The following is a 14,330-nucleotide window of genomic DNA, read 5'->3' on the forward strand; positions in this document are numbered from 1 at the left end:
TTCAGTTAGGCTGAGGGACTTGCCGCCTCCGATGAACTTCCTCCTGAGATCCGTGAGGGTGCTTGTGGGGTCCACTCTGACGTCTCCTCAGATTTATAGTAGCTCTGAGAATGAGCATCGGCATGAGGGCTCCTACTCAGACAATGAAAAGGGCCAGAGGCCCATAACCCAGGGGTGGGGTCTCCACGGCAGGAGCCGGATCAGCCTTTTCCTTCTCCCAGGAGTTGCTGCTTCCTTTCTTTAATCTCTCCATGAGGACACTCATTTGCCTAATACTTGACTTTACGTAATTGTCAAATCAGTGAGCTGAGCAATAGCCCTTCTTTCGAATGGATTGTGTCTTCCCAGGTATGCCTCATCTTTGACACTTGTTGTCCAGTTTCAGATGCTTCCGAAAAAGAATTCGGCAGAGGGCGCTGTGCGTCGATGGTGTCGAGTCGATGTCCCTCGAAGGCCTCCGTCAAGGGTGATGTCATCGGATGCATATATAGCACGTGCAGCGGCCGTTGGCCTGCAGTTCCATTTTTCTGCGACAGCTTTAATGAAATTCGGCATACCTCACATCTTGTGACGTCTTTTACAAATCCTCAAAAACATGTCTTCATCATAGACATTGACGACTCCGAAGCCAGGTTTAGAAAAAATTTGGGATTGCAGATCGAAAAAGTCCCTGACTGATCCACACTGTATCTGCTTGTGGTTCCTCAGAGCGGACCATGAGACCTCTGACTGCTTGAAGTGCCAATCATTGACTGGAAAAACCTTGAGGGAACGGAAGGGGAAGCTGAAGGTAGGCAAAACCCCATAAAAAATAAATCCCCGACCCATAAAACCTTCGACTGACGAGTCGAGAGGAGACTCTCGGAGGAGGAAGAAGGCCAAGCAGTCCAGATCAAGGATTGGTTCACACCACTCTTCATCCTCGAAGAGGTCAAAGAGAAGGCACCGTAGGTCGCCTTCGTCATCGGACGCTTCCCCCGAAACAGTCACTTGCCCGACCAAAAAATCTACTCCGGCCATGTGGGAAGCCTTCAGGGCTGAAATGCTTAAGATATTTGAAAAACAAAAACCTAGCCATTCTCCTACCGAGCCTTCGAAAGAATCTGGAAAGGGAATGTCTCGTCCTAAGTATTACGCGCCCTCCAGCCCAGGTAAAAGGCCTGATCCACATCGTGAGCCTTCTAGGCCTCGATCCGATGTTTCCTCAAAGGATCACTCGAGACACAAACACAAGTCGAGGTTGTCGATGCCATCAACACACTCGACGCCGGCCGCGCCTTCGACGCCCGCCGAAAACTTAGACGCCAGCTGCGCCATCTTTACCGGCTGTGCCGTCGATGCCAAGCGCCGGTCTTAAAGCAATGACGCTGATAAAGAAAACCTCGACGACCACTTCAGTGTCCAAGCCAATTATGCCAAAAATCTGTCATTCTAGAAAATACCTTTGTCCCACTGCCTAAAAAAGATTTTTTTTTAAGTCTCTTCAATTTTTTTAAGAGGAGGAACGGTCTGCTGAAGAGGTCCCATTCGGCCTAGAATATGGTGCACCCAATGTACCAGAGAGCTTCATTGCGGAAGAGTCCAGGATGAAGCACCTTTATGAAAATGTGCAGATGGCAAGTGGGGGTAGATAAATGGCTTGAATTTGGGAAACCAGAGGCTGAGGAGCATGCAGATGCATCCTACATGCAGCTCATGTCAAAGGTGGTGGATTACTTGGGTTGGAGTAGGCCCTCATTACCATATAAACAGGATGACCTTACCGATATTCTTGACAAAGGTCAACAATCGGATCACATCTTGCCTTTCTATGTAGCCTTGCAGAAAAGGGTGGCCAGGAACTGGGAAACTCTGGAGATCAATCTGGCAGTTGATGAAAACAACTAAGAAGTACTGCCCTTCCAGTAGTGACCCCGACTACCTGTCAAAACACCCCACTCCGGAGAGCCTGGTGGTGCAGGCAGCTACCTCAATATCAAAACAAGCAGCATACCCTACCATCCCTCCTGATGGGGACGACAAACGCGTAGATGGATGGGCAAGGAAGGTATTCCCTGCAGGGAGCATGGCACCAAAATCTGCCAACTCCACTTGTGCCCTAGCAAAGTTTATGTTCACTCTGTGGGGTTGCATTTGCATGGCGGCAGAGCACATTCCCGAAAGGGCTGACGAGAGCCTTGAGAAGTTGCAGACCTCAAAGGCGGCAGCCAAATCTTTAGGCACTGCTATTAGGCAACCTCAGCCTTTTCATCCTAGTGGGCAACCTTGGACGGGTAGATCTTTTTGCTACTACTCCTCAGTTGGAAGGGAGAGAGGAATGGCCAATCAAAGGGGCCAGAGAAGGTTTCCTCGTGGTGGACGAGGTAGAGGTGCAAAGTCAGCTCAAGCAGCAGCCTCCTTACCATCGGCCACTGCATCAGCCCCCTCAAAACTGCTCTGAGATCTTGAGTCACAGTTCACCAGTGGGGGTACAGACTGTCTCAGCATCAAGAAGAATGGCGAGACATTACTTTGGATGCTTCGGCTCTATAAACCGTAGCTCACGGTTACTGCCTTCCTTTCATAAGAAGACAATCGACTGAGGAAACACTCTTTGAGGATTCCGGATCTGCTCCTTGTGCAGGAAATTTCAACACTGCTAGAGAAAGGTGCTTTAGAACCAGTACCTGTAGCGGAGAGGAACAAGGATTGGTACTCCCCTTATTTTTTAATACCCTAGAAAGACGGAGGACTGAGACCCATCTTGGACGATACTTGAACAAGTTCCTCAGGAGTGACAAGTTTAAGATGGTCACACTTTCTCAGATCCGTCAGGCCCTCCAACTCCAGGACTGGTTGGTGTCATTGGACCTTCAGGATGCTTATTTTCATGTGCCAATCCATCTCAAGCACAGAAAATACCTTAGGTTTGCAGTCAGCAGTTCTCATGATCAATTTCGGGTTCTGCCATTCGGGGTAACCTTTGCCCGAGGGTTTTCACCAAACTGATGGCGGTGGCGGCAGCGAGTCTCAGGAGAAACAGGATTCACATCTACCCCTACCTGGACGATTGGCCTTCAGGGCGCGTTCTCCGGAACAACCACTGAATCATCTCAACATCACCTGCCACTCTCTTTACAGACTGGGGTTCTCCCTCAATCAAGTCCCATATGAAACCTTCTCAAAAGTTCCAGTACATCAGAGCTGTACTAGATACATCCTTGGGAAAGAGCTCGCCACCCGAGGTGAGGGCTGAAGACATTCTTTAGATGATTACCAAATTTCAGAATGCCCACAGTCTAGCAGCCTTCGATTTTCTAAAGTTGTTCGGCCTCATGGCATCTTGTATTTATCTGGTGCCAGAGGCTCCCCTGAGAATGAGATCCCTTCAATGGGCTCTAAGAACTCAATGGTCCCAGTTCTCAGGAAAGATGTCAGACCTACTTCAGATTCCAAGCAGGGTCACATCGCACAGGATCTTCTGAGGTGGGCCTGCAAAGACAATATTCTAAAGGGAGAACCTTTTTGGCATCCATGGCCGGAGAAAACAGTAGTGACGGACACCTCACTCAAGGGGTCGGGAGCCCATGCCAACGATCTGACAATCAGCGTTTGTTGGTCTCCATCAGAGTCCAAACTCTGCATATCAATATTTTGGAGCTAAGGGCAATCAGACTAGCACTGAAGGCCTTTCTGCCCTTTGTACGGGGAAAGAATGTCCTGATAGTGACGGACAACACAGTGGCCATGCACTACCTCAACAAGAGAGGTGGTGTAAGGTCACTACCACTGTGCAGAAAGGCAATGCAGCTCTGGTATTGGGCAATTCAAGGAGGAATCTCCCTATCAGCAGGAGGAGCTCTAGGAGACGTGTTCGTAGTGGACTGGGAATTCCCACTCCTGTACGCGTTTCCTCCAGTCCCCGTCATTCCTCATGTGATCAGGCGCTTCAGGAGGTTAGGGAAATGCATGATCCTAATTGCCCTTGATTTGGTCAGGAGTACGTGGTACCCAATGCGTCTGTCACAAAGAGAGAACCTTTTCTCGCGAGAGGAGGGTTGAGTTCTCCATCAAGCGGTCAAAACACTCAACCTTCAGGCTGGTTTCTGAAAGGCTGAGACATAAGGATTGGGACTTAATGGATGACATAATGGAGGTTTTGCTTTTGGCCAGAAGGCCAGCAAAAAAGTCTTTTTACTGTTGTCATTGGATAAATTCTGCACCTGGTGCAGAGAAAAGAATGTAGATGCTTTTCAATGTAAAACCCCAGATGTTGTATCCTTCCTTCTATCTTTAGCCAATCTGGGGCTCCAGATTGGTACCAATAAAGGCTACTTGGCGGCGCTGTCCGTCTTTAAGCACTCATCGGATGAATGCTCCTACTCCAAAATTCCACTGGTGACCCAATTTCTAAAGGGGCTAACCAATGTTTCACGCCCCCCCCCCCCCCACCCCACCCCTCATCTCCTTTCCAGGTTCCTATTTGGGACCTTAATCTGGTTCTAAAATGACTAATGTGTGCACCCTTCAAACCTTTACACTCATGTCCTCTAAGGTTGTTAACCTTTAAAACAATCCTATTGGTAGCTCTAGCATCAGCCTGTAGCGTGAGCGAGTTGCAGACACTTTCGTCCAAGCCACCCTTTACTATCTTCCACAAGGATAGGGTTGTTTTAAGGGTCAAACTTTCATTTTTGCCCAAAATCATGTCTGAATTTCATATAGGTCAGAAATGTGTTCTACCTGCTTGCTATCCCCCACCTCATCCTGGCAAGGAGGAGGAAAGACTACATAGGGTATACCCTCAGAGAGCGTTAAGCTTTTACATATCCAGAATGTCTAAGACACGCATTAATGACCAACTTTTCATTGGATATACAGGATATAAGCTGGGTCAGGCTGTTTCGAAATAGACCTTATCCAGATGGATAATTCCGTCAATCTTGGAATGTTACAGGCTGGCAGGGAAAAACCCTCTAAATGCTGAAGGGCCAATTCCACCAGGGGCATGGCTACCTCTGCAGCCCTGCAAAGGGGTGTACAAATTAAGAACATTTGTGAAGCGGCAATGTGGTCTTCATCCACACATTCACTAAGCATTATTGCCTGGAAGCTTCTCTTGGTCGGATAGTGCTTTTGGCAAGGCAGTCCTGCACTCCGTCCTTGAAAATATATAAATCCAAATTCTACTCCCTCCTCCAACCCAAATACTGCTGTGGGAGTCTGTCAAAGATGAGGAATACGTGGGAGGACACAATCCATTCGAATAACAAGTTACTTACCCTGGGTAATGTTCCTTTGACTGTATGTTCCTCCAACATATTCCTCATCACCCTCCCATCGTACCCCTCAGTGGAATTTCCTGTGCTATTACAGTTTCCGTTAAATCAAGGCTGAGTACGGTCACTCCCGTGTTTTGTGGGTATCTCTGCTGTTAAAGGGGGAAAAATAGAACTGAGGTCAACGGGCGCTGTGCATGCTATATATGCCTTCAATGACATCACCCTTTACGTAGGCCTTCGAGGGACATCCACTCAATGCCATCGAAGCACAGCACCCCCTGCCTACATTTTTTCCAAAGCAGCTGAAGCTGGACAACAAGTGTCAAAGATGAGGAATATTTGGAAGGATCATCCAGTTAAAAGAACGTTACCAGGGGTAAGTAACTTGTGCTTTTCACTCATATTGACAGTTTTCAATTGCTGAATGTATCCACCCTATTATCACTACTTCATATCCCATCCCTCGCTCTGTTAACCCAGCCCGTCCCTTCTCTTCTCCTTACCTTTTATACATTCTGCCATGGCTCACTGTTTTACAGCATTCTCTGTCTAGCGTCTCTGCCTTTTTTAGTTCATTTTAATCAAGGGGTTACCCCCCAAGACAACACCTGATACAAATGATGTAAATTTTCTGCACCGTTAACACTTATCCTCGTTTTCTCCCGTATGATGTACTGCTTCATTGGTAGGGTGTAGGTGTCATATTTGTCATGTTAGTATGTGTCATCACAGAAGGGCTGTTCTTTTTCGTCATGAAAGGCACTTGCTGCAAATAATTCACCTCCACTGCTTGAACGCGTTCTGTGGCAACTCTCCCTCGCATGGCTTTACAGCTATGTGTCTTTACACAAAATCCTCACACTGCTACTCCTGCATCACCACTGGACTGCTGGGAACAATTGCTACTGATCTTTAACCACTTCCTGACTGGCTGCCTTTGGTGACTGTTGAAGCTACTCTACAGTGGCTCACACCACTCGGCTCCCCTTCCGAAAAAGTGCCTTAAGCAATATCCCATCACGAACGATGACCCACCGCATTAACACCAGTAGCCCACTCATTATTTGCTGTACAGTCCTAACCCCTTGGCGAGTGAGTAAAGAATGTGCGACAGTGCTAAGGCACAAAGTCAACTTCTTATTCATACGGCTTTGATGGGCCTTAAGGTTGGTTCCTACAGTAAAGGATGAAGAACAGTCCCCTTGAAGACTTGAAACTTTCTTAACCCAAATGTAGCTAAATTACCTGTCACTCCACCTAGACTTGGTTTGACATGCTTTGTTCACATAACTTGGTTCTACTGCATCTTTGTCTGCTCGCTCCCCTTCTGATAAACTATCTTGGATTGTTTGACTGCATCTACCTCTTAGTGTGCCAAGCATAGCCTGTTAGCAAAGGTTTGGGAAGGTAACTAAGCATAACCCCAGAATTGGGCTGGTTACTTATCATAATAAATGAGGTACGTGTACCTTCAGCCCCTTCAATCATATGCTTTCTATATTCCAGCTCGGTTTTATTTACAGAAATGTATATCGATCTTTTATCCCGTGACTCAATTTTCGCGCTCTCGTCTAGGCTGGCTACCTTTCCACCTACAACTAAAATTCCACTTCCTCTGCCTTGTATTCAAATCCCTTCATGGTCTTGCCCCCCCTTATCTCTCCTCCCTTCTCTCCTTCTACTCCCCCTCTCGCTCCCTTCGTTCCGCTGATCACTTCTTTCTCTCTGTACCTCCTTCCCCCTGCGCTTCCTCCCGGTTCCGTTCTTTCCAACTTCTTGCTCCTCTGCATTGGAACACTCTCCCTCTCTCAATCCGCTCTTCCACTACCCTCATCTCATTTCGCACTTCCCTTAAATCCTTCCTCCTCCACTCCCCACCTTGAAGCCCCCCTGCCCTCTGTACTCCCCCGTCTTTCCCCTCTTCCAATCCCTCCCCTCCCTTACCACCTTCCCTTTCTATTTTACACTCTCTCTCCCTTCCTTCTACATTCACTCAATCCTTCCCTGCCCCTCCCTTTACTCTCCTGTTCCCACTCCACTTCTCCCCCCTCTGTCAATTGCTCTTTGCACTGTTTTGTTGTTGAATGATTCAAGTTGCCACTTTGCTCACATTGTTATGTTGTTATTATTACTCTGTATTTTGTTGTTCCATTGTACAGCGCCTTGGTGTAAAGCGCTCTATAAATAAATCAATCAATCCAAAGCACTTTAACAAAAGATACAAATGTGGTACAGCAAGAGAAAGTGACAAAAAAATAACACAAGCCAATACAACAGCAATGCTACTTAGAAAATTAAATCAAAGATACATTTTTAAACGTTGCTTGCATTGGGAAAGATTGGAGACAGAACAGATGGGAATGGGAAGAGAATTGCAAAGCGAGGGAGCCAGCAATTGGGAAGAACGGAACCGAGAGGCGGCACAAAGAGGACAAAGTCAAAACTGGGAAGCAGAGCGTAAGTCTCTAGAGGGATGATATAACCGATTTAAGAAGCACCGGTATGGAGGAGCCAGAGCATGGATACATTTGAAAACGAGATACAAATAATGGAATTCCAGATGCTGCTTAATAAGAGAGACAGCCAAGCTGCGTGATTTAGAAAGTTGCTGGCTGACCACGGAAGACAAAACGGAATGCGAAAAGAAGAATAATGAATAGAGTGCAGAAAAAGAAGGGCAAAATGAGGCAAGCCAAAACGGAGGACGCAACAGTAGTTAAGAAGGACCAACACAATGGATTGGAGAAGAGCTTTAGTAGAAGACAAAGTGAGTAAATTGAACAATAGATGTGATTTTGGGGTTAAAGAGAAAAGGAGGAATCAAAAATAACAAGATTATGAGCCTGAGGACTAATGAAGAGTTGCAGCGGGTGAAAGCAATAGATAGCGAGGAAATAGAAGTGGCTGGAACATATAAGATGTCTGTCTTTTTCAGGCTAAGGGAGAGGAACTAGAAGCCATCCAAGATTGAACAGCAGGCCGACAAGAAGAGAGGTGAGAATGAATAGTGCCAGTGAAGAAGGAAAAGAAAAAAATCTGCATAGCGTCATCGTCTTGAAAACCGAAGACAAGAATCAAAGAAGCAAGAGAAGTGTAGAGGCCGGAAAGTAGAGGGTCAAGAACACAGCCCTTCGGAAATCCAATAGCAGAGAAGAAAAGACTGAGAAAAAGAACCTTTCCAAGAGACAGTAAATTGAATGCCCAGATAGGAAAGTATAGACCCACCAGTTAAGTGAGGGTTCAGAGAAACCATGAGATGAAAGTGTGGATAGAAGAATAGAATGGTCCACATTGTCAAAGGTAGCGCTAAGATCAATGGGAGAGGACAAGAATGGAAGAGTTTTGCAGATGGCGAGCATGGAGGATAGAACCTGAAACGGAAAGAAGTACAGTTTCAGTAGAGACCCGGGCAAAAGCCAGATTGAGAAGGGGGAAGAGGATAAGCGTTAAGATACCAGCTAATTTGTGAGTAAACTAGGTGCTCCTGAATTTTCAAAGATGAGGCAAAAGAGAAATAGTGAGGACATTGGAAAAATCTGCAAGATTAAGGAAATGTTTTTAAGAAGGGCAACGATTGTAGCAGCTTTAAAGCTGGCAGTATAGCTTCTTGAAGAAAGAGACAGATTGAAAAGCGCAGTCAAGAAAGTAATAAAGGGAAAATGATTTAACAAGGGAAACGGAGTGGATCAGAGGGAGTGGGCGTAGGATGAGATTTTGAGATAACTAAAGGAACTTCTAGTTCAGAAATTGGGCAGAAAGAAAAAGAATGGAATGGGGCTAGTGCAACCAAAGAAGCGGACGAAGACAAAGATGATAATCTAGGGAAGGATGATATAATTTTCTCAGTTTTAGAGCCGAATCTGACACAGTTAAAGACAAAAGACATCAAGGATCAGAAGGAGGTGCAGCAAGACGTTTATTGATTGTAGAGTGCAAGAGTTTTGGTGAGGAACTTTGAGCTTAACTCTGTAAAGATTTCATCCGTGTAGGCACAGAAGAGAAACTGGTGTGTGAGAAAATTATGTGGTGCTAATAAAGCATTTGTGCTTTTCCCCTGGTACAACCTAACCTTATTATTTTATTCTTTATTTATTGCATTTTTAAAGCGCTCACACAGCCCGCGGGCATCGAGGCATTTTATGCTATTGATCAAATGTCAATTAGAGTAATACATTTACCATAGTGACTAAATTGTTTGTGCCTCATCTTCTCCTAAACCTTTCCACTTTCTGATACTGTGTAATTTGTTTTACACTTTCCTTCTGACACTCCCCCATCCCCTCATTTGCTCTACACCTTCCTTTTTGTTCAGTTCTCCCCCCCAACCTTTTGAGCTTTCTCTCCAGTTGCTTTGTTTATTCTTGTGACCCATTGCTCACCATGCTAAAGCTTTCATTGCTTTACTTTGCAGGATGCCACACCCCAACTTCAGCGTGAATGATGTGAAGATGTATGTGGGTAAGTTCTGTCTCTGTGTGGTCTTAATTTATGTAGACCTTGCTTGTTTCTTGCTGCCTCCATTGCTTGTCTTTCATTTGTATAGTTGCCTGCCTTGGCTCTGGTTTAGATTTTGGGTTGGTAGTACTTTACTCCTGATTTTCTTTTTTAAATTTGGAGTCAAATATTTTAGGGAGTAGAATACTCATTCCCATTCCCAATTGGGGCCTTTTGTTTATGGCTAAAAACCTCTTTTAATTCTAACACAAACATCTTTTTGTAATTCATATTCATGCAAAACTAAAGATGCATTTATACCTTAAGGTTGCTATTTAGATGAGAAGATAATAACAGAGCTCCTTCCTGTAGCCCATTGCCCCACAGGGCCCAGTTAGTGTGCCTACATGCTTGTGCCTTGAAAGAACACCTAAAACATAAACATGCAGACACCAGTGTAATAAAGCATTTTAATAATGCGTGGTGTGTTGATTTATTATGTGTCCTGTATGTGTGTGTCTTGGAATAAACCATTCAGCCCACCATGGGGCTGGATGGAATGTTAAAAGAAAAGCGAAAACAATAGAATAGAACTCCCCTGTTCAGGAATGGGCTGGGCTGAGAGAAGAATCCAGAGAGTATTTAAAAAAGTCAATTGAGAAGGACAGTTGGAGAAGAGAGAATGAGAGAAGAAGCAGAAAGAGACTTACCTGGAGGGGCTGCTGCCCCGAGCAGCCCCCAGGACCTAAATCCCAAATATGGCACTGGGTGTCACCTGGGGTGTCCCCCCAGAGACTGATGCAATGGGGTCGAGCTGCTATGCTAGGGACAGCTCGCCCACCCCCTGGGGCTTTGGCACCTTTCAGCCTGCCCGGGGGCCAGACCGGACAAACCTAGTGAAATCGACGGTCCCGGCAGCGTTCCAGGTGCTGCCTGGCCCCACTAATAATAGTCCGGTCTGTGCGACGTGTGGGGAGCAGCCTAGATTATGCTGCCCTGCCGTGCCAACTCGTGGGCAGCGAGGCGGGCCCTTCATTGAAGTGCTTTTGGACTGCGTTATGGCATGCGCAGCCTGGGAGGTGAAGCGAGGCAGCAGTGAAGCCCGCTGCACACCGGAAGGTGGAGCGCAATAATGAAGCCCTGGGTTAGACTCGCCAGGTAGTGCGGGTGAAGATGAGGAGGAGGAGGAAGACCCGGGCTGCTCTGTTGAGTGGCCCTGGTGAAGAAAGCCCTGGGCTGTGCAGTGGAGCAGCCCGGGTGAAGGCAGCGGCCCACCGCCTGCGTCTTATGACACACTACAGAGGGGCCAGGCCAGAAGCCCAAACACGGCAGCGGTGAACTCAGTGACGTTTCTGTTGTCATGGGGATGCTGCCCAACCCAAAATGGTTGCAGGGAGCGCAGTGGTGAACATAGCGGAGTCCCCACGACAAGTGGGATGCCGCCATAGACAAAATGGTGCCTGGGCACAGCAGTGATGTTGGCTGGGTCTTCCAGCCAATGGGCTCCCCCGCCCCCGGGATAAAAAAAATGCAGCAGAAGTGGCAGGCGTGGCGATGATGTGAGAATGTTCCTGTTAAGAGAGTATTTCTGAAGTCCAACTAAGGGCGTAGTAAAACCATTCAACTGAGACAGTAAAAGACTCCACTCTTCATATAAGGCTGTACCACCTCAGTTCATGGTAGCGTAGACTGAGCAGCCAGGCTTATCTTAGGTGGGAGAGAGGGCTGTAGAATCAGTACAAAGAAATTGTAATAAAAATGGTCCAAAGAAACACTATGTATTGTAAAAATAAATAGTTTATTTAAATACAAGTGGGCCCAGATAAATCTTGGGGGGGAAATAAGTACTATCCCAGATCATATAAACACATTCACAACTCTTTGCTTGAAGGTACACAGACCAAAGCATATAACCTTATTTGGAACACCCAGCAGGAGTTCTAGGGAAGTAAAAACCAATAGTTACTTTTAGATGACCTTCAGTAATACCAGCGTAGTAGACCCTATCAGTTGTACCGTGAAGCTCAGCAAGAAATCACTTAGTAACCCAACTGGACAATATACTTGTGAATAGTGGAACACTTATTCTAGGAACAGTAAAACACCTATAATTTTGATTCAGGATAAGTTATTCTAGGGGAGTTGGTCCTTGGTGTGTAATATTCAATTACAGTTGCTTTTCAGTTCACAGATGAAGGGAAGCAATAACAACTTATTTTAGAATAACAGTTATGCGCAAGGTAAGTAAACCTATACACTTTTTACAGGTGCTGTAAGAAACTTAAAAGCAGGTATAAAACTAAGACTGTTTTTGTGTATCTACAACAGACCAGGGAAAGCAAAACCCAGTGTTACACTTTATGAATGACTGAGTTATTCTAGGTAGGTAAAACCTAAAACAGATTTATTCTGGACAGACTAACAGCAAAGCCAGGGGAAGCAAGACCCAGTTGGGGACACTGATACATTTATCCTAATGAGGGAATAGTGAAGTGAAACCAACATCATTACTTTTGGGAATAGGCATAACCAAATCACAGGTGAGTAATAAAACCTTACATCTACTTTCTGTTCAGATGGTGAAACAGTTTCTGAGGAAAGAACGATGTTTCATATAATATTCAGAATGTTATGAACAAAGAAAGGTTTTGTACTTTGCTGTGCTTGCTACCATATATTTTACAAGATAATTTCCCTTATTGATTTCTAATTATATACTTTAAAATATTCTTAGTGTACAGGTAGCATTGGCTTATTTAGAATGTGACTCTAAGCCTACTGCCACAACAAATATAAGATTTCCAAAGTTTAAATCTTCCCAATGCGCCATACAACAACTCTTCGATATTCTTCACACAAAATAACTTTTTTGGGAATGTTTTCATATTCTTTTTCCATTTAACATTTTTGCAATTGTGTGTCCTTGACAGATTTACAACTCCTGCCAACACATGTTTCGACCTTTGACTTTGTCTTCTTCAGGTCTTCGTCAGATCCTTGACATAAGTGTCTGATTCTGAATACTTAATTGCTTCGCACCAAACTGCACTTTTCTCTTAATTGGTAACTGAGGTTCTATTCAACATGATAAATTCCCAGCAACATGGTCCTGTTTTAAGTCTGTCAAGCTTAGATAAGCTTCATGGGCAATCTTCTGGCAACATAATGCGGCGTTCCGCAGAACTTAGGTCTCCACTGCCCCAAAACAATGACATACCTTTTCGAGTTTCCTCCCATGTCTCCCCGATATAAGGGGCACATCTTATTTCACCCACACATGGGAGGAAATCCCTTCAGACCAGTGGGTTCTATTAACTGTCTCCATGGGGGTACTCCTATGACACTGACCCCGCCTGACTCCGCCCCCCACGCGCTACTCCTCAGTCCCCTTTTCCGCATCGACTGAAATGGGCTGAATTCACCCACGCTCTTCGGTTTGGCTTCAGCCATGTAATTCCACGCGCATAAACTTATTCTCTTCTCTCTTTTTGTCTTTTTATCATTCAGGTACTTGGTCCTCAGGCATCACACTCCTCCCCTCCTCCCCGGTGCATGTCGGCTGCTACAGGGTTCAGCAGGTGTCCATCCTGCGACAGGCTCTTTCCAACTTCAGACCCTCACGTCCTCTGCCAATGTTGCCTTGGCCCTGACCATGGCTTGCGAGCTCGTACCGCATGGAACGCCCTTTCCTTGAGGTCTCTGAAGACAGCCTAGCCAGGGTGGAGGGAGCTCTCCCAGAGATCGCCTCCAGAGGACAGGAAGGACTTTGTCGCTCATTGATCCAGGCCCAAGGTAGGGACACTCTTTACCAGCACACCACGCAAGGGAGTCTCCTTCCAAGGACTCGCCCACGCAGGAGGAACTGCTCAGGTTCTCATACCAGCATAAGTACTGAGGCCAAGTCAGCTATCGGCCGGTAGCCCGAAAGGTCAGTGGATCCTCCCGGTGACGGTGTTGAGGGACTAGAAGGTTCTTTTACCGGGTCTTCACCCGAGGGGCCACGCCCTAGTATCGGCAACATGTCCGAGGGGGTGCCTATACGTAGTACTACCGGCAGATCCGCCAAGGGAGAAATGCCTACCAGGTCTCGGCCTGAAATACCAGGATTACTCCAGAGGGACAATGCCCTAGTACCTGCACATGTACCGAGGCTAGTCCAGCTACCGGCCTTACGGCCGAGGGGTCTCCGGTTCCTTCCGGTGTCAGTGCTGAGGGGCCGCAAGGTTCTTTTACCAGGGATACTCCTGAGGGGCAACGCCCTAGTTACCGGCATCATGTCCGAGGGGGTGCCTTCACGCAGCACTACCAGCAGCTCTGCCAAGGGCAATACGCCTTGCAGGTCACGGCCTGAGGTGCGGGATAGGCCTGTTGTTCTAACACCAAGCGTCTTGGACAGGGCTGGTTCCAGCGAGCCAGGCACCACAACGTAAGCACGTGGCACGCAGCTCTTCAAAATGGACGTTCATCCAATACCCCCTCTTGCCGAGCGGGGGGAGGAAAGAATCACAAGGCGGGACTGGTGTCAGCCAGGCCCGTGGCCTACAGTTTATCCATCAGCAGCGCAGGGAAGGTTTTCTCCGCACCCCAGGCAGTGTGCCCCGGTCCCAGCTGCCCTCAGCCACTCCATCAATATCA

At 46.6% G+C, this 14,330-nt stretch overlaps 1 protein-coding gene across 6 annotated transcripts in view; it reads left to right on the forward strand.

Annotated features, from left to right (window-relative positions):
* The window catches only part of KDM2A (lysine demethylase 2A), a 1,348,567-nt gene that overhangs the window by 423,622 nt on the left and 910,615 nt on the right, over positions 1 to 14,330 (forward strand). For all 6 annotated transcript variants that reach the window (XM_069628943.1, XM_069628942.1, XM_069628941.1 and 3 more), the window contains one exon: positions 9,673 to 9,719. In XM_069628943.1, the coding sequence (XP_069485044.1) occupies positions 9,673 to 9,719 (47 nt within the window). The remainder of the gene's footprint in view (positions 1 to 9,672; positions 9,720 to 14,330) is intronic.

The sequence above is a fragment of the Ambystoma mexicanum genome, chromosome 12, assembly GCF_040938575.1.
Source record: "Ambystoma mexicanum isolate Mex_15411 chromosome 12, UKY_AmexF1_1, whole genome shotgun sequence".
In the NCBI taxonomy this organism is placed as follows: domain Eukaryota; kingdom Metazoa; phylum Chordata; class Amphibia; order Caudata; family Ambystomatidae; genus Ambystoma; species Ambystoma mexicanum.